This window comes from Chelonoidis abingdonii, chromosome 1 (genome assembly GCF_003597395.2).
Source record: "Chelonoidis abingdonii isolate Lonesome George chromosome 1, CheloAbing_2.0, whole genome shotgun sequence".
In the NCBI taxonomy this organism is placed as follows: domain Eukaryota; kingdom Metazoa; phylum Chordata; order Testudines; family Testudinidae; genus Chelonoidis; species Chelonoidis abingdonii.
The window spans coordinates 335,234,867-335,253,072 of NC_133769.1; the positions used below are offsets into that span (position 1 = coordinate 335,234,867).

At 45.5% G+C, this 18,206-nt stretch overlaps 1 protein-coding gene across 3 annotated transcripts in view; it reads left to right on the top strand.

Moving 5' to 3' along the window:
* ARHGAP20 (Rho GTPase activating protein 20) overlaps positions 1-18,206 on the top strand; it is a 101,502-nt gene that overhangs the window by 67,907 nt on the left and 15,389 nt on the right. For all 3 annotated transcript variants that reach the window (XM_032776896.2, XM_032776898.2, XM_032776897.2), the window contains 3 exons: positions 4,869-4,946; positions 7,624-7,690; positions 9,562-9,750. In XM_032776896.2, the coding sequence (XP_032632787.1) occupies positions 4,869-4,946; positions 7,624-7,690; positions 9,562-9,750 (334 nt within the window). The remainder of the gene's footprint in view (positions 1-4,868; positions 4,947-7,623; positions 7,691-9,561; positions 9,751-18,206) is intronic.

The window sequence follows — 18,206 nt, forward strand, 5'->3', positions numbered from 1 at the left end:
ATGGGGTTGCATCCCTGCCCATCCTGGCTAATAGCCACTGATGGACCTATCCTCCATGAACTTATCTAATACTTTTTTGAACCTTGTTATAGTTTTGGCCTTCACAACATCCCTTGACAACAAGTTCCACAGGTTGGCTGTGCGTTGTTTTGTTTTAAAGCTGCTGCCTATTAATTTCATTGGGTGACCCCAGTTCTTGTGTTATGTGAAGGGGTAAACAACACTTACTTTCTCCACACCAGTTAAGATTTTATAGACTTCTGTCATATCCCCTCTTAGTCATGTCTTGTCCAAGCTGAAAAGTCCGTCTTTTTAATCTCTCCTTATATGGAAGCTGTTCCATACCCCTATCATTTTTGTTGCCCTTCTCCTGTACCATTTCCAATTCTAATATATCTTTTTGTAATGGGGTGACCAGATCAGCACATAGTATTCAAGATGTGGACGTATCATGGATTTATATAGAGACATTATGATATTTTCTGTCTTATTATCTAATGGTTCCTAACACTGTTACCTTTTTTTGACTGCCGCTGCACATTGAGTGGATGTTTTCAGAAAACTTTCCACAGTGACTCTAAGATCTCCCTCTTGAGTGGTAACAGCTAATTTAGACTCCATCGTTTTGCATGTATAGTTGGGATTATGTTTTCCAGTGTGCATTACTTTGCATTTATTATGATTTTAAGGAAAACATGCCTTATAACAGGGCTTCTCAAATTACATTGCACCGTGACTCCCTTCTGACAACAAAGGTTAGTCCATGACCCTGGGAATGGGGACTGAAGCCTGAGTACCACTGCCCAGGATAGGTGGGCCCAAGCCCCGCCGCCCTGCGGGGCGCCAAAGCTTGAGGGCTTCAGCCCTGGATGGTGGGGCTTGGATCTTGACTTCAGCCCCAACCCCCAGCAAGTCTAATGCCAGCCCTGGCGACCCTTTAGGGTCCTGACCCACTTTGGGGTCCCAACCCACAGTTTAAGAACCATTGCCTTATAGTGATATACTCAAGGAGGTCAGTCTATTTAGCTTAAAGAGAAGGTTAAGAGATGACATGGGGAACAAATATTTAATGGACTCTTCAGTCTAGCAGAGAAAGGTATAATGTGATCCAACGGCTGGGAAGTTGAAGCTAGAGAAATTCAGACTGGAAATAAGGTATACATTTTTAACAGTGAGGACAATTAACCATTGGAACACTTTACCAAGAGTCGTGGTGAATTTTCTCCATCAATGACAAATCTTTAATGAAGATTGGATATTTTTCTGAAAGACGTGCCTTAGAGATTATTTTAGGGAAGTCCTATGACCTGTGCTGTACAGGAAGTCAGACTGGATGATCACAGTGGTCCTTTCTGACCCTGGAATCTATGAATCTGTGAAATGTTTCCTCTCTATTCAGTACATGCAATCATGTCTTAAAAATACTGTTCTGGGATAGAAACGCTTTCATGGATCAGGTGCACATCTCAATAAGAAGAAAGCAAAGCTGGAGAGTCCACAGTTCAGAGCAATCCTTCTGAAGTAGCTTACATTTAGGCCCCTTGAGAGATGCTCGGAGGGCCGCCCAGAAGATTCTGGGGGCCTGGGGTCTTTGGCAGCGGGGGGCCCCCGCTTTGGCGGTAATTCGGTGGCAGGGGGCCCTTCTGTTCCGGGACCCGCTGCCGAGGTGCCCCGGAGACCCGTGGCGGGGGCCCCCCTGCCTCCAAATTACCGCCGAAGCGGGACCCGATGCTGAAGTGCAGCTGGGTCTTTGGTGGCGGGGGGCCTCCACTGCGGGACTTCTGGGCACTTCGGCGGCGGGTCTCGGAACGGAAGGGCTCCCCACTACCGAATTACTGCTGAAGACCCGGCTGATGCTTCAGCAGTAATTCGCCGGCCCGGGGTCCTTCAGCCCCGGAGTGGAAGGACCCCCCACCGGCAAAGACCGGGAGCGGAGGAAGCTCCGGGAGCCCAGGCCCCGCAAGAGTTTTCCGGCCCCCCCGGAGCGAGTGAAGGACCCCGCTCCAGGGGCCTCGAAAAACTCTCATGGGGGCCCCTGCAGGGCCGGGGCCTGGGGCAAATTGCCCCCATGCCCCCGCCCCCCTCCCGCCGGGCGGCCCTGGACGCTTGTACGACATGTCCTGGTTTTACTCTCAGACCTGACCTAGATGCAAAGTTGTACTGGTTCATCCGAAAGGGTGATTTTTGTACTGATTTAGTTAAACTGGTGTGATTTGGTTTGTGGACACTGTCAAATCAATTTAAATCTGGCTCATATCAGCTTAACCAGGATCAGTGTTCACATCACACTCCTCGCTAGTACCCGGCCCAAGCCGGGGAAACTAATGAAACCAGCGGACCCAAATTCAGTGGTTAATCCTGGTCACGCGCCACCTGAGGCACATCGTGTATACGCTAAGAAGACGACCTGTATTGATACATTTTCAGGAAAAATCTAAACTGATACAACAAATGTTAAGCCAATATAAGAATATCCACATGGGGCATTGCACCATTTTAACTCCGTTTTTACCCAGTTTAAGTTGAACAAGTGCACTTTCTGTATGTAGACAAGCCCTCCAAAAAACACTAGCATCCATAGATCATCCATCCATCCTGTCTGTTTTTATCCTCTCTCCTTTAAATGCTGCTTTAAAAAATCTGTGTTTTATGTTCAAGAGCCTAAAAGACAATTGCTGAGGCTTTTTATGTTTTGTAGAAAGTCCCTTAAAGAGACTTTTCTGCCAAAGAGGCAATCTGCAGTTGTTAGAATATTATATCTGAATAAGTCCAACCACAGAGTGTTCCTCCTTTCATGGGAAATCATTAAGAGCACAACAGCTAGAATTACTGGATCCCTAAACACAATGTTAATAAACAGTGATGCAAACAGTGGCAGTTTGGGTGGAAGAAAGTGAATCAAGCTGTGCTCAGATATTTCTGAAGAGAGATCTGTAAATCTTTTATGTACATTCAGAGTGGGGCAATAGATAGTCCTGGAAATGAAATATAGCAGTCTAGATATTATCAGCAGTGAAGCAAAGGCATATCAGATGGAAACTTCATAATCTAAATACCTCTTATGATGCTACAGTCTTTTATGTACTAAAGCAGCTGGGGATCCCAGGGAATTGTTTCATTTTGTGAGAGGAGGGACATGTAGCATAAAAACACTTTATTATATTCTAGCCCAAAGCAAAATTTATGCAAATATGTTGACCTACTCCTAAGTGCCAGATGCCATTGCTTTGGGGAAATGTTAACTTTTTTATGGTATGAGCATTCAGATATGTCCTGAAGCAAATATACAGTATTCTCACTACTTTACTTTGATTGCCATGGCAGCTTGTTACTATCGGGCTTATACAGAAGGACGTTCCAGATCTTTTGTTTAAGGCAAAACGTCATGGGTTTGTTTTACCTAGAAATGTTGTGTCCAGTTTAAAATTGATATGCTGGGTCTAGCAAACTGATTCTGGGCAAGGAGTCAAGAGTTCAAATCCCGGGTTTGACACCTACTCTTGCTGTGACGCTGGACCTCTGTGTCTCTTTTCCCCCCATCTGTAAAATGGGGTCAGTAACACTTATCTACCTCCCAGCGATGTTGAGAATGAATTAGGTCTTGCTCGTACGTGTATTTGAAATGTAGTGCTCTGGGTAAGGCTACATCTACTCTAGAAGTGCTAAAGAGGCACAGCTGCATAGCTTCTGGTAAAGACTCTCTAAGGTGGCGAGAGAGAGCTCTCCTGTCAGCTTAATTACTCCACCTCCCATGAGAAGCAGTAGCTATGTTGGTGGGAGAAGCTCACCTGCTGACGTAGTGCTGTCTACACCAGTCCGAGTGTCGTAAGTCATACTGAAGTAATTTCTAGTGCAGATAAAGGCTAAGTATTTTTTTGGTTGGAGCTGGGGAAGAGACAAGTGCATAAAGATTGATTGGCATGGGCTGGAGGGAGGACATGAAGGTAAGATGTAAAAAATAAGACCCGTAATTGAGGATGTTCCCCTTAAGACGTCAGGAATAATATTGATGCCCAGCAGTCAGCGGTACTGGTGTTGCAAGATCATTCCAGGAAGAACAGCTTCCAGAAAGCAGAACTTGCAGGAATGACTAATCAAGACACAGCAGTGCATACAGAAGAGGGACTTCAAGATGGTCAGAGTGCTCAGCTCATCCCCTGTGTCAAACCAATGTCCTGTTTCTATTCATTATACACACCTGAATAGGGATAGTATGTTTCATATTGTTTATCAATAAGTTTGGAGGATGTTATGGAGGTAAAAATACAACTGGATTAGAGATTCCTGAGATGAAGCAGTTCTACTATCAAACAAAATTTGGCTTTGATGCATATACATGGGAAGTGGTGACAGGCAGAGATGTGAATGTTACTGTTACTATCCTCTCTGGCTAGAACTGCAGTAGAAAAGTGAATTATTAAATGTTAATACACTGACCATTTGTTTCATTTAACACACTCACTTTATCCATTCTGAAGTGTTCCATTCTTTCCAAAGACCCTTCTCATATCCATATGTCCCTGCATTAACTCACCTTTTATTTGTCTTGTGTAGAGGGAAAGTATGGTTCTTAGTGGCTGATACAGCTGTGTGTTTTAATGCAGGGGTCTCAACCATGAAATCATAACCACCCTGCCCTTCCTATATTGATGTTTGGAAAGTGGGCCTGGGGCCAGATATGGACAGGTCTGAGACCTTGTTCTTATGCATTGTTTATTAGCCATCTTCTTACCAGAGTCTCTTGCACAGAGTTTTTTTTCAGCACTATAATTTACCACTATTCTCGTGCGAAGTCATTGGGAGGCTGTTCTTGGCAAACACTGTAGTTTAGAATGCCAATTTTCCCTTCCCCTTTTTTCTCTCCACAGTCAAAAACGCTCACTGTAACAAATGCTGATACAGCGAATGATGTGATTCTCACAGCCCTGCAGCAGCTGGGGATTAACGTAAGTTCTTGCAATCAGATTTGATGACTCTATTTATTTTTAAATAATATCAAATCTTTACTTTTTACCCAAATTGAAGACATTGACACCAATTACATCGGTTACCATAAGAGCCCAGTGATTCTTAACTGCTATGGAGGCACATATTAGTATAGTGCTTTTCATCCACGGATCACCAAATGCATTATAGGTATTGAGGGAGCCTCCCAATACCCCTGTGAGATATACCTCACATTCGTGCTGGTTATTAAATTTATTTTACAGGTGGGTGAGCTGAGGTGATCACAAGTTTAGAGCTCCATACAACTCCTGTTGAAGACTGAAACTCACCTTGGGAGCTGGCTCTGGCCTCATTACCTGAGCTTTAGCCCTGGCTTAATGTATCAATTTGAGCAGGAAAAAAATGAAAATCTCTCTGGATGATTAGGACTCTTGGCTGCTGTACTACTCTTCTAAGTAAGACAGCACAGATTTTCTCTGCATCGTGGTGGCCTCGCAGCTGTTTTATTATGAGCATATCACACACCAGCAATCAGCTGAGACTAGCTTAAAAAGACAACACACAAGCCCCATCCAATAATTGTTTCTGTTAGATAGGTGGCTTTTCCTTACATAACATGACACACAGGAACAAGCATTTGAAAAGCAGGGGGAAGGATATTTCAGTGGCAATTAAAGGAAATACATTTCCCATCTTGTGTGAATAATGATGCTATTACTGTGCCTGACCTTGCTGCATTTTGTGCAGTGTACTTTTTTCTGGGAAAACCACAGCTAATTCCTGCACAGTGTCATTGTTCAGTTTAGTCTAAACCAGGGGTTCTCAACCTTTTTACTTTCTGAGTCCCCCCACCCCCACCCCCCACGCTGTAAAAACTCCATGGCCAGCCTGTGCCACAACTGGTTTTCGGTATATAAATGCCAGGGCCGGCATTAGGGGTTACCAGGCAGGGCAGTTGCCTGGGGCCCCCACAAAGCTACATTGCTCAGGCTTCAGCTTCATCCCCGGGTGGCAGGGCTCAGGGCCCTGGACTTCAGCCCTATGTTGCGGGGCTTTGTCTTTCAGCCCTGGGCCCCAGCAAGTCTAACGCTGGCCCTGCTTGGCGACGCCCCTGAAACCTGTTCATGGCCCCCTAGGAGGCCCCGAATCCCTGGTTGAGAACCACTGGTCTAAACTATTAAGCTGGTCAGGAAAGGGGGTTGGAAGGTGCCTTCAAATTTTGAGTTCCTAATGTTTCAGTAACACCAGAACTGTCACAACTCTGCAAGCAAATGGCCTTGTATTGCCTACAGGGGCAGCATTTGTGATTGGGAAGGCCAGTCAGTCCCTCAAAACTGAGTTCACCAGCCCCTCCCCCTCCACTATGTCTCCTCCTATATATTTTACAAAGAGAAAGTTAAATATTTTTTGTGCTATTCAGCTGTATGTATTTGCTCCTGGCTTCTGGCCCTGAGGCAACAGGGATGTCTCCAGAGTCTTTTTATTTTCTTTCTTCCACATGCTAACTAGCTTGGCAGCAGTGCTGATGTGGCCCAGAAAGCTGTGCTTCTCTCAGTCGCAGTGAAAGTGGCTACAGCTTTCTGGGGTGGATCCAGATTATTATAGGTGGGTGCAGAAGGTGGTAAATCTATTTTGAAGAAGATTGAACTCTGTCTTAGATCTAAATAAAGTACCACTGGGTATCTGCCAGGTTTCTATAGCCAGGACACTCTCTGCTTAAGAATGCTGCAGCACAGGGATCCCCAACTTTTTGCATGCGTGATCCCATTTTGAGCCTTACTGTTTCCTGTGGCCCCTGACAGCAATGAAGTAACATAGTGGCCAAGGAATCCAAGGACTTCACACATTAAGTATATTGTTTAATGCTCTCTGATGTGACACATGGGCTTGTGTGTTGTGACACAGCTTTTCAACATCTGGCGGCATGGTAGAAGTTGCACATTTAATCTCCGATGTGACATCAGTGGTAGATCAATACCGAGACTTGATGGACACAAGTGCCCTGAATCCAACTTCACACAATTACTTGCTTGCAAATGGCACCATCATTTTCAAGTAGGGTGACCAGTCAGCAAATGTGAAAAATTGGGACAGGAGGTGGGGGCCTATATAAGAAAAAGACCCTAAAATCGGGACATCTGATCATCCTAGTTTCAAGGCGCATGTTGAGAGTGCAGGATATTCATTCTTGACGATGAACCAGAACTCTGGGAGAGAAAGTTGGGCTTATGTTCTTCGCAAGAATCGATCGCAGGAAATTTTGATGAACTGTTTGATTTCAGCTGCTGGCAATTCCGTGGCATCAGGCTTGCATTGAAAGGGGCTTCTCACCCAATCATATTTTGTCACCTCCAACTCAGGGTAAACTGTCTCCCCTCTGATCCGGCTACTGTGTAGAGAGAATTGCCAGTCTGTGAACTGTGAGTCTGAAAGAGGCCACTAGAAATGGAGGACTCCAAGCAGTCAGTCATGCTGCTTGGAGCTAGTCCTTAACACCTCATATTGAACAATATAATAATGCAAATAATTCAGAAGTTTGGATGTTCTATTTGGGAATTATAGGAGTAGTCACCCTCTGGAGAGTCCCCTTGCTCATAGTCTCAAGGCGCAGACTCATATTACTGAAAGAAACCTAATACATTCCTCTCCTAATGGCTGGTCATTTTGATTTTAAAGGACTCTGAAAAAGACTATCAGCTGTGGGTGAATTCAGGAAAAGAAGATGCTCCTTACCCACTTATTGGTGAGTTTTTGGGATGGATTTGTTTTACATCATTAACTGTCATAATAAAAATGTGGTTTCCTATTTTTAATACTTCCCTGTCCTATGCGTTTGCCTATCTTAAGGACGACCCCAGACACAGTTAAGTTCTTTGATACTTTTTTGCAGAGAGCTCTCCTGTGTTGTACCCTCTTAGCAATTGGAAAGTACCATTTCTTCTCCCTGAGATTTATTTTACATTTTATAAACCTTGATCTAGCCCCTCTAATCACAGACCTTCTCTCTCTCATAGAACCAACCTGCTTTGTCATGTTTTCTCCTATATTGCCATAGCATATGTACAGTGTTCTCAGGCTCAGCAGATTGCTGGGGAATGGGTTTGCTAATGTACTTATGTCCTCTCTGCTGGCTGGCTTTCCCCCTTTGCAGGAGTAGAACAAAACATTGGGTGTTTTGGTTTAAACAACCCCTCACTGGTTTACACCGAAGCTCCATGGTGATTAGATTGAGAAGATTAGTTCCGTCCCATCTCTCATTTAATTCAAGAACTGATCCCCTTTCCATTTTTGAGAACCTTCCCTCCTTGGAACGTCGCATTGCTTACGCTTCATAACGTTCTGCAGGCAAACAGAAACAGGGAACAAGAACAATGTGCAGGTTTTTCCCATTCTCCTCTCTCAAACCTAACTGCAGCTAAATCATAGCATTCCTTCTCAGAGCAGCCTTAACTACAAATGCTTTACTGGCATCAGACAACATTCATATTTATAAAATGTCCTAACGTGTGCACCTTATAGACAATGTAAACTGTTTTGTCTTTGAAACATACCAGACTGTCATTCAGCATATTGAACGTAGTTTAGTTCAGACATAACCGCTGATGTGGCTTTATTTATAGGATCATAGAATGTAGAGATGGAAAAGATCTTTCAGTTCATTGAATCTCTCCTTCTGCAAGTACAGAATATAATCCTTTCAATAGAAGACCTATTGGATGTTAAACTGATACTACACTTGATATTAACCCAAAAGTTTACTTAGAGGTTAAGGGCCCAGTTTTTGTCTCAGATTCTGCCTGCTGATGTGCATCTAACTGCAAGTGTTTCAGCTTTGTTCTGCCTATCATCCTTAATCAAGATTGCATCCACAAACAGATTTCAGGTTACCCCGGGCTACATACAGTTACACCAATTTAATTAATTCACTTTAACATCACACCTTCAGTTCAGCTTCTGTGTGTGTAGACAAGCCCTGAGCTAGTTTTCTAGTGGAGTGTTTGTATGATTACACCAAAATGAATAGACACTGAATAGTCCCCAAAGACTCGAATTGAGCATGGACAACCAGTTTCAGTTAACTGTGTGATTAACATTTCCTTCCTATTTCAACATCCTACAGGAAGTGGAATTGTGTCCCCTTTGCCTGCACTGATGGGTGGCCCATTACCAAGGCCAGGGAGGGGAGATCACTTTCATGTTGAATCTAACGCTTTTTGTCTGTTTAGCAAATAATGGCTACCAGGACTCTTCATTTCTTGCCAGCTCCATGTGGAAAACCAGTACCTAGATTTTTCTGCAGAAAAAATAAAGCAGTAAAAAGAATAAACACTGGATTCCAAAATTGTGAGTTGTAATTTTCTGCTGGGCATTTGCACAATGTGACTAACAGAATTGCCCGAATTTTCTTGTACCCACTGTAACTTTGACTACAGTGGAGTCAAAGATGACTTATGCCAGCAGAAATGAGAGGAGAATCAGAGTAGCTTTATCCCTAGGTTACCAGGAGAGAGTTGCAAGCCAGTGTACAAGAATCTGCTTTTTCTCTAAAGTAGATTGAATTTTGCTGGTCCCCAGTCAGTCCGAAATAGATTATTTTGATTTCTCTTTGAGCAGGACACGAATATCCCTTTGGAATTAAAATGAGCCACATTCGAGATGCTGTGCCCCAGACACAGGAATCGAAAGACTATGCCTACCCTCTCGACCTTCATGGGTCCTTCTTAATGGAACAGCTGCCCCGGGAGCTGCAGTGCCAGTTTATACTGAAGCCAAGTCGTCTGGCTTTGTGCGAGCAACTGAATGGTAAGTTGCTCCCCTTACAGAGGCGTCATTCATTGAGAGAGTCTTCAGATTCTCTCTCTGTTATAGGAAGTGGTCATGTGATGGGGGCACAAGATGTGGGGAAGAGGGTCCAGATGTACGTTTCAGCTATGTGAGAAATTTTACACTAGAATTCTCTTACTTGAGTTCACTGTATTTTTTACACTTCTTTTTTTTTTGAACCAGGTTAAGTTTTTATGAAACTGCCTATCAAATGTTTTTTTCTGAAACCAATAAAGCAATGGCCAAATCTCCTCCAGGCAGCCTGTTCACTTATTTTAACAGTTTATTTGCTGATCAGAAAAATCATGTCTCCACAGGCCTTGCTCTTCTATAATGAGGCTGGACAGTTTTGTGGTTAAGGCACTGGAGTGGGACACAGGAAATTTGGATTAAATTCCTGGCTATGCCCCCACAGTTTCTGTGTCCCCTCAGACAAGCCCCTTAGTCCTTGATGCAGCAAGGTGCTAACTTTAAGCACCTATTTCAATGGGAGGACTTGCATTCTTTTTTTTTTAATTCGCTTATGATTAATTTAAAAACAAATTATAAATAGAAAAAACAAGCATAATGTACTATACACAAACTTCTGATAATACAGAAATGTTTCATATTAACCATTTTCTGCCTAACCTTAGCTATACTTGAAACATTTAATTATATCTATAATATGAATTATTAAAATATAAAGCAGCTATTTGTATTAGGATTTACAAACAAAATTTTGTTTATAAAAATCCAATTAATCAAAGAAAAATTATGAAGTTAAGCCAAGTTCAGAGGAGGGGAGGGAAGGAAGTAGGCTGAGTGGAGGGGGAAGTGAGGGGCACTCAGGCATTTCTTGCATGTGATTGTGTACACTGGGGCCAACCTGACTTGTCTCAAAAAGGGTCCAACACCTCATTAAAATCTCCTGCTAGGACAGCTGATTCTAGTGGAATATTAATTAGTTTAGGGAGGAAAAAAAAACTTGGATCACCTATATTGGGTCCATATATATTAATCAGAGTATAAATAGAACAGTGGTTTGAAAACGTTTTTTCTAGAGACCCAGTTGAAGAAAATTGTGAATGCCTGCAACCCAGCGGAGCTGGGGATGAGGGGGTTGGGGTGTGGAGGTGAGGGCTGTGGTGTGAGGCCTTGAATGAGTGGTTCACGGTGTGGGAGGGGGCTCTTGGCTGGGGCAGGGGGTTGGGTGTGAGAGGGAGTCAGGGCCCTGGGCTGAGGTGCAGGCTCTGGGATGGGGCCGGCGATGAGGGGTTTGGGATGCAGGAGGGGGCTCTGGGTTTAGGGGGGGTCTCAAGACTGGCGGCAGGGGGTTGTGATGCAGGAGGGGGTCAGGGCTCTGGGCTGGGGGTGCAGGCTCTGGGCTGGGGCTAGGGATGAGGGGCTTGGGGTGCAGAAAGGGGCTCTAGGTTTTGGGGGGGCTCAGGCCTGGGGTAGGGGATTGGGGCTCGGGCTTACCTCGGGCAGCTCCCAATGAGTGGCTTCCTGCCTGTCCTGGCATCTCAGACCGCACTACACCCCAGTAGCAGCCAGCAACAGGTCCGACTCCTAGGCAGAGGTTCACAAGCGGCTCTGCACAGCTTTCGCCTGCAGACACCCCCCCCCCCCAGCTCCCATAGGCTGGTTCTCAGCCAATGGGAGTGTGTAGCTGGTGCTCAGGGTGGGGGCTGTGCACGGAGCCCCATGGTCCCCCCACCTAGGAGCCGGACCTGCTGCTGGCCACTTCTGGGGCACAGTGCGGTGTCAGAACAGGTAGGAAAAAGCCTGCCTTAGCCGGGCAACACCACCGATGGGACTTTTAATGGCCCAGTCGGCGGTGCTGACCAGAGCCACCGTGAACAAGTCCTTTCCATTATGCGACCTGTAGTTTGAAACCATTGATAGAGTCCGAGATCTTAGCCTTCTCCAGCAAAAATCTACCACCTTCATCTTTATTTACATCTAGAATTTGTAAATTGAGTCTTTTGTGAAACAATATTGCTACACCTTTGGCTGTAGAGGAGAAATTGTTAAACATCCCTTCCCCCCATCTAACCCCTCCACAATTTCTCTGCCTCCAAGTCATTAAGGTAGGTTTCCTGTAGGAAGATTATATCTGCTTTCAGCATTTTTAGGTGGGTGACAATTCTTTTTATTGAATGATTAACCCCTTTTATAGTCCAGGAAATACTATTTATTATAATAGCCATAAGTAGTGTGTATATCTCTTTATCAGGCACCTGAATAGTGTCATTGCTTGGGTCATTGTTACTTCCAGATCTTAGGAATGGTATATCTGGGTTTCCCTTCCCTGCCATGGGGGCATGAAGGAGAGGGGAAAGGGGAGAAGATAAGGCAGACCTGGAAAGGTAATAGATGGGTATAATGTGGGAAACAAATAGGAAAAACTGTATAAAAAGAAATGAAGTGATCAAAATTGACCATGGATCACTTAAAAATACATAATTCTTATCCAAATGGAAATAATACCTCAGTCCAGGAGGTTTACAAGGGGTTGACTGTGTCACTCACTCCCCCCACCTCTCCAAAACACCCATGTGGGGTATAGCTGGTTTCCCTCTAACTTTATAAAGAAGAAATAGTCTCATCAAGGAAGGGAATGGTTTCTGCACTGTTCACAACAACAAAAGGGAAAGAAGGCTAGTGTCTAAGGAACAAGTCTATAGGAGATACATAAGAAAGGTATAGAAATAGTTTAACCTTATTCTAATGTAATGAGATTATTTGCAAGTAAGTGTTCATTGGCAGAACAGTTCTACCTAAACTTTACCCCCTACAGTTTTGTCCGCACTTGAGTATTGTGTGAACTCCATTGCCCAATAGCTGCATCAGCAATGTAAATCAACTTAACATTTATTTCAACTCATTTAATGAAAATAAAAACTAAAATAAACCACCTGAACTAATATTATTGGAAAAGACAACTGACTGTCTCATACTCACAGTATCAGTAATTTGGTGAATCATAACCAGCAATAATTGTTGTTCTTGGATAGGATTTTAGGAGATCAGATTTATTCACCATGGGGAATTAAAAAGATTCATCATTAAACTAAAATCTTGATTCCGTCGTTTAGATCTGGTATCTTTTATAAGTATCTTTAGGACAAATGGATTGAATATTTCCAGATTTACTATACACCCCAAATCTCTGAATTAGATGGGGATGAAACCAGGTAAAATAATCAGACAGGAAGATTTTATTTTATTTTTTAAAAGGAGGGTGAGGGTGAGGTAAGGGGTTGGAAAAGGTACCAGGAGGAAGAGTGTCTCAGGTAGAAAATAGCATCACTCTGCTCTGTTGAGCCTTGCTGATCCATAGGTGTAAGGGGTCCCCAGGTCTGGTGCAGTGAGTTGCTTAGAGTCAGGATCTCGAGGTGGATGGTGCTCCCTGTGCACTGAAATCATGAGTATCTTACCTTACTCTTTAACGTTGAAAGTAGCAGGGAAGGAAACAAAGTAGTCCAAACCCAATCCTTTCGCTGGGGCTCTTGATCTATTGAATTTAGCCCTTTTTTCCGGCATGTCCTTGGTGTAATCCAGGGAAATCATCAGCCTGTGTCCTTGTTAGATCTTTCAGTTCATGGACTTTTTAAAGAATGAGTTCCTTAATACTGTATTTTTAAAATCTTACAATTATGGCCCTGGGCTTTGCATTTGGATGGGGCTTGGCACAAGATAGTGGTGAGCGCTCTCAGTTTCTAAGTTTGATTGGGGCAGAGACAGAAGTGCTGGCAGTATGATGGATAAAAATTCCACAGGCCTCTTTTTCCAGTCCCTCTAGGAGACCCACGATTCTCAGATTTTTCCCTCAAGATCCTTAACCTTCTCTTGTGGTGCTTTAATAGTTCTTTCCTGTTGCTCTGCAGTTATATTCATATTACTCATCGTGTCTTCTTGTGAGGAGATTCTGTTCTCAGTGTCCTCTAGTCTTGATGCCAAGCCTCGCATATTAGCTTGGCGCGTGCTAGTAATATTTTTGATCTCCATTGTATCCTCACATCTTTTTCTCAAGATAATCTGCTCACTTGACATTTGTGGTAGCCAGTCAATATTTTCATCTGGCTGCAGAGAGGCAGCCTCTCCCTGGTCAGCCATCCTGGCTGCAAGAGGGCTACCCAATAGCTTCTGCTTTTGAGTATTTTGTGGGAAGTCTGGAGATGGAGCAGCATCCATAATGGTATTAAATTGAAAAAAAAGAGCTGTAGAATAATATCTGATGAAAAATTAGATGGGGGGGGGGAAGTGGTGATGGTGGATTTTTGGAGGTGAGGAGGAAAGCTGTAAAGTGAGGCATCCACTGTCCTCCAAGTAAAAAGCAACAGAGTCCTGTGGCACCTTCAAGTTTAACAGATGTATTGGAGCATAAGCTTTTGTGAGTGAATACCCATTGTCCTCCAAGTGGCTCCCAGAAGCGGACCACTCACATTCTTGAGGTTAGGCATGTACTTAAGTACATCTCTGCTTCCATTAACGAGAATAATACTCTTCCACCCTTTGTCTGTATTGGGCCCAACCCTGCATGCTCTTGAACACGTTCTTAATTTTGTGCACTGTGACCTCAGTGAGACAGTTAAGCACACGAGTAAGATTTTGCAGGGCTGGGGCCTTATACTGTAGACTCATTGGGGCAGAGACGCCCTTAATATGTGTTTTTTACTGCACTTAGCATACTGGGACCCTGATCTCAGTTGTCACCTTTGTGCTACTGTAGTATTAATAGTATAAAATCATATATCTATATCTATATGTAGGACTTTCATGTTGCCTCACCAATTATTTTTATTTCCTGGATATCATTGCATAGAGTGTATGCCTAGAACACCATTTCTAATGTATCTAGAAATTAAATATATGGGGGTTTGGTATGTGTATGTATTATACATTACGCAGGAAATTTAATTGCATTTTTAGATAGTAAAATAATTTCCTTTCTATTTCCCCGCCTCCCCCCCCCAATGTTATGCAGCATCTATTACTTCATGGCGTATTTTAGGAATGAGGCAATTAGTAAACCGGTGTGATTAGGTTTATAGACCCAGCTTAGCAGCTGACATTGACTTGCAAGAGAAAATAGAAATGCAAATCAACTCTCTCAAGTTCTGATGCAGACCCATTATCAATAGCACTGTGTAAACTAGAGAGAAAGCAAGACTGCCTCTGGATCTGAGGCTTGGGGCAGCCCGTGGATGATGCACACGCATTGTGCAAAGTGTCAGTAAGAGAGGCTATTTATTTATTTTTTCCACTCTCCTCCTCAGCTGATTGAGCAATACATCATTTTAAATTGTTTTATCTGTTTGCAAACCTGATTAACTTGTATGCTGCAGGATCCACTCTCCTTTCCTCTTCTTGGCTCCCACTCACAGATTAGTTTAGGAAATGGATAAGGACAGCAGCACAGAGGCCAGTGGCTGATCTCAGGCTGATCTTAAAATCAGTTGGCCAAAGGCTATGTGGCTGTTGTTATTATGTAGCCACCAGGCACAATTCTGCCTATGCATCGGAGGAGTTCACAACAACGGGCAAGATTTGTATGTATGTGTAGTCGAGTGTGACCGGGGCTCAACCCTCCTTCAGGGAGGGGAGGGGAGCCACACCGGCTCACCACGCTCCGGCCTTCCGGTTGGGTTAAGCAAGCAAGGCAACACACAGTCTGAGCTCAGGCCCTTCAGCAGGGGCTGAGCAAACAAGGCAACACACAGTCTGAGCTCAGGCCCTTCAGCAGGGGCTGAGCAAACAAGGCAACACACAGTCCATTAGCTCTGGCCCTTCAGCAGGGGCTGAGCAGGTAAGGCAACACTGTAGGTGGTCTCTTAGGCAAGAGGAAGGGGGGAGTCTGCCACCTTAAAGGGGGGCAGGGGGAACGCAGGCCTCCACTCCACTGCGTTCCGCCGGGCTAAGCAGCGGTCAACATGCTGAGGCGGTCAGTGGGGGATCCTGACCGAAACACACTGACATGGGCTCAGGCGAGTCTGCAGCCAGACGGAGTCGGCTGCCCCTGGGCCACTTCCAACCTCCCCCTGGGTACCTGCCCTTCGCGCGGTGTCGTCCGGGGGTCCCCAAACCATGGATTCCTCAGCAGGCTCGGCAGCGGGAGGTCCAGTCCACTCCTCCAGGTACCGGGGGTTCGGCGGTCCGTCCAGTCCTCAGGGTACCAGGGTTTCGGCAGGTCCGGTCTAGTTCCTCCACAGGCAGCGTCAGAGGGCTCCGCCGCCTGCTCTGGGTACTGGCCCCAGGGAGTGTCAGGCCAGTACCCTCCGGAACTGGCGCAGGGTAAGCAGGCCCAGCGGCGAGCTCGGGCCTCAGCATCTCTGCCTCTGGCAGCCTCCTCCTCAACTGAGGGCTGGGCCGGGCTTTTACTTCGTCCCCGCCTTGACTTTCCTGGGGGCGGGGACAGGCGGGGGGCCCTTGAACTTCGGTCCGCCTCTTGACTTCTGGGGGCGGGATAGGCGGCCGGCCTCCACGGGGCGCAGGTTTTCTGGCCTATTCCTTCAGGAGCGTGGGGGAGGGGGCCCCTCGCTACAGTATGTAACAGGTTTTATGGCTCATAATGTTGCACTTCACTCTTGTAGGATTAAGCTCAATTTTTCTCTCTCTCTGAAATAGAATTAAATAGTTAAACTTGGAATGGATTTATACAGTGATCACTGAAACTTACAATGAATGTATAGCCTTAAGGATACAATTGCTCTCAACATGGTGGTTGTCCATGCACAACATGTAACATACATGTTAACATAGTGTATCACCCTAGGCACTGGCAAAGGTGAAATCTTTCACATTGCATAGATTAGTGGTTTTCAACTTTTTTTCTGGGAGACCCGGTGAAGAAGATTGTTGGTGCCGTGACCAGCGGAGCTGGGGATGAGGGGTTGGGATGTGGAGTAAGGGCTGTGGCTGTGGGCCAGGAATGAGGGTCAGGTTGTGGGGGAGGGGCTCTGGGCTGGGTCAGGGATCGGGATTCAGGGCGTGAGAGGGGGCTTGGTTTGGGCGGGGATCAGGGCTGGGCAGAGGGTTGGGCTGCAGGGGTGAGGGCTGCAGGGTGGGGCCAGGAATAAAGGGTTCAGGGCTTCCGGGGGGCTCAGGGCTGGGTCAAGGGGTTCGGGCGTGGGCTTACCTTGGGTGGCTCCCAGTCAGCGGTGCATCAGGTGTGCAGAGGCAGACTTCCTACCTATCCTGGTACTGCAGACCGCGCTGTGCCCTGGAAGTGGCCAGCAGCAGGTCTGGCTCCTAGGCAGAGGTGTGCAAGCAGCTCTGGGTAGCTCTTGCCCACAGGCACCCCGCCCCCCCCCGCAGCTCCCATTGGCCGTGAATTGGCCAATGGGAGTGCGGAGCTGGTGTTCAAGGTGGGGACAGTGCATGGAGCCCTGTGCTCTCTCCACCCCCAACCAACCTCAGAGCCAGACCTGCTGCTGGTCACTTCCAGGGCGCAGTGCGGTGTCAGAACAGGTAGGGACTAGCCTGCCTTAGCCGAGTAACACCACCGATGGGACTTTTAATGGCCTGGTCGGCAGTGCTGACCAGAGCCACCGCAACCCAGTGCCTTATATTCCGCTACCCGATACTGGGCCGTGACCTGCAGTTTGAAAACCACTGGCATAGGTTATACCCCCTAATAGCACCATTCTGTACAAGTTGGCCGCTCCTCCTCCGTCACTGCATTAGGACGTATTTGAGTGCATTGAGCCATGTGATACTGGTGCCACACTCCCTTATTGAGGCAGTATGAATTAATTGCCTGGATTTTCCCATAATGCACAGGCACACACAGGCAGCCTGCTAGGTCATGACATGTGAACACAGTTAACAAATGATTGTAATGTGAAAAAAAGTTTCTGTGTGGACAGAATTGTTCTCAAAATGGCATCCTCCACATATAGTGTGATCTCTCATACAGCTGCATGGAGGACTCCATTTTAAAGAGCAAAACAGTGGAGGACCGTGCAGTGTGACCTCTTGCACTGTATGTGCATGGTCATGCTGGCAGGGGCTGAGAACCTGAACTTAAAATATCCAAACTGCACCGCTGCCCAGAGGAGACCCTAGGAGTACTAAGTGTGTGTTCCAAAGTATGAAAGTACTGCCTTCTGCACAATGAATAAGCTGCCTGTCTCTCAGCCATGTCAGAGCTTCTCTCTGTATCTTAACTTAGCACATGTTTAAGCAAAGAGAGACCTTATATGTCTCTCCATCCCCCAGCTCTTCTCCTTGATATCTCCCATTTCCCTTGAGCTGTAAATGAACTAATATTGGAGTAGCTTTACTGTCCTTAGAATCTCTTTGTGGCCACAGGATGTTTTTTCCTGCTGCTCAACCATTGTCAGTTTTTGACACTATGCTGGTATTTCATTGTTTTAGGCTATTTGTTGGTTTCTGTCCCAGTGTTTTCAAGAATGTTGAATTGGTCCTCTTCAAATAGGAAGAAATCT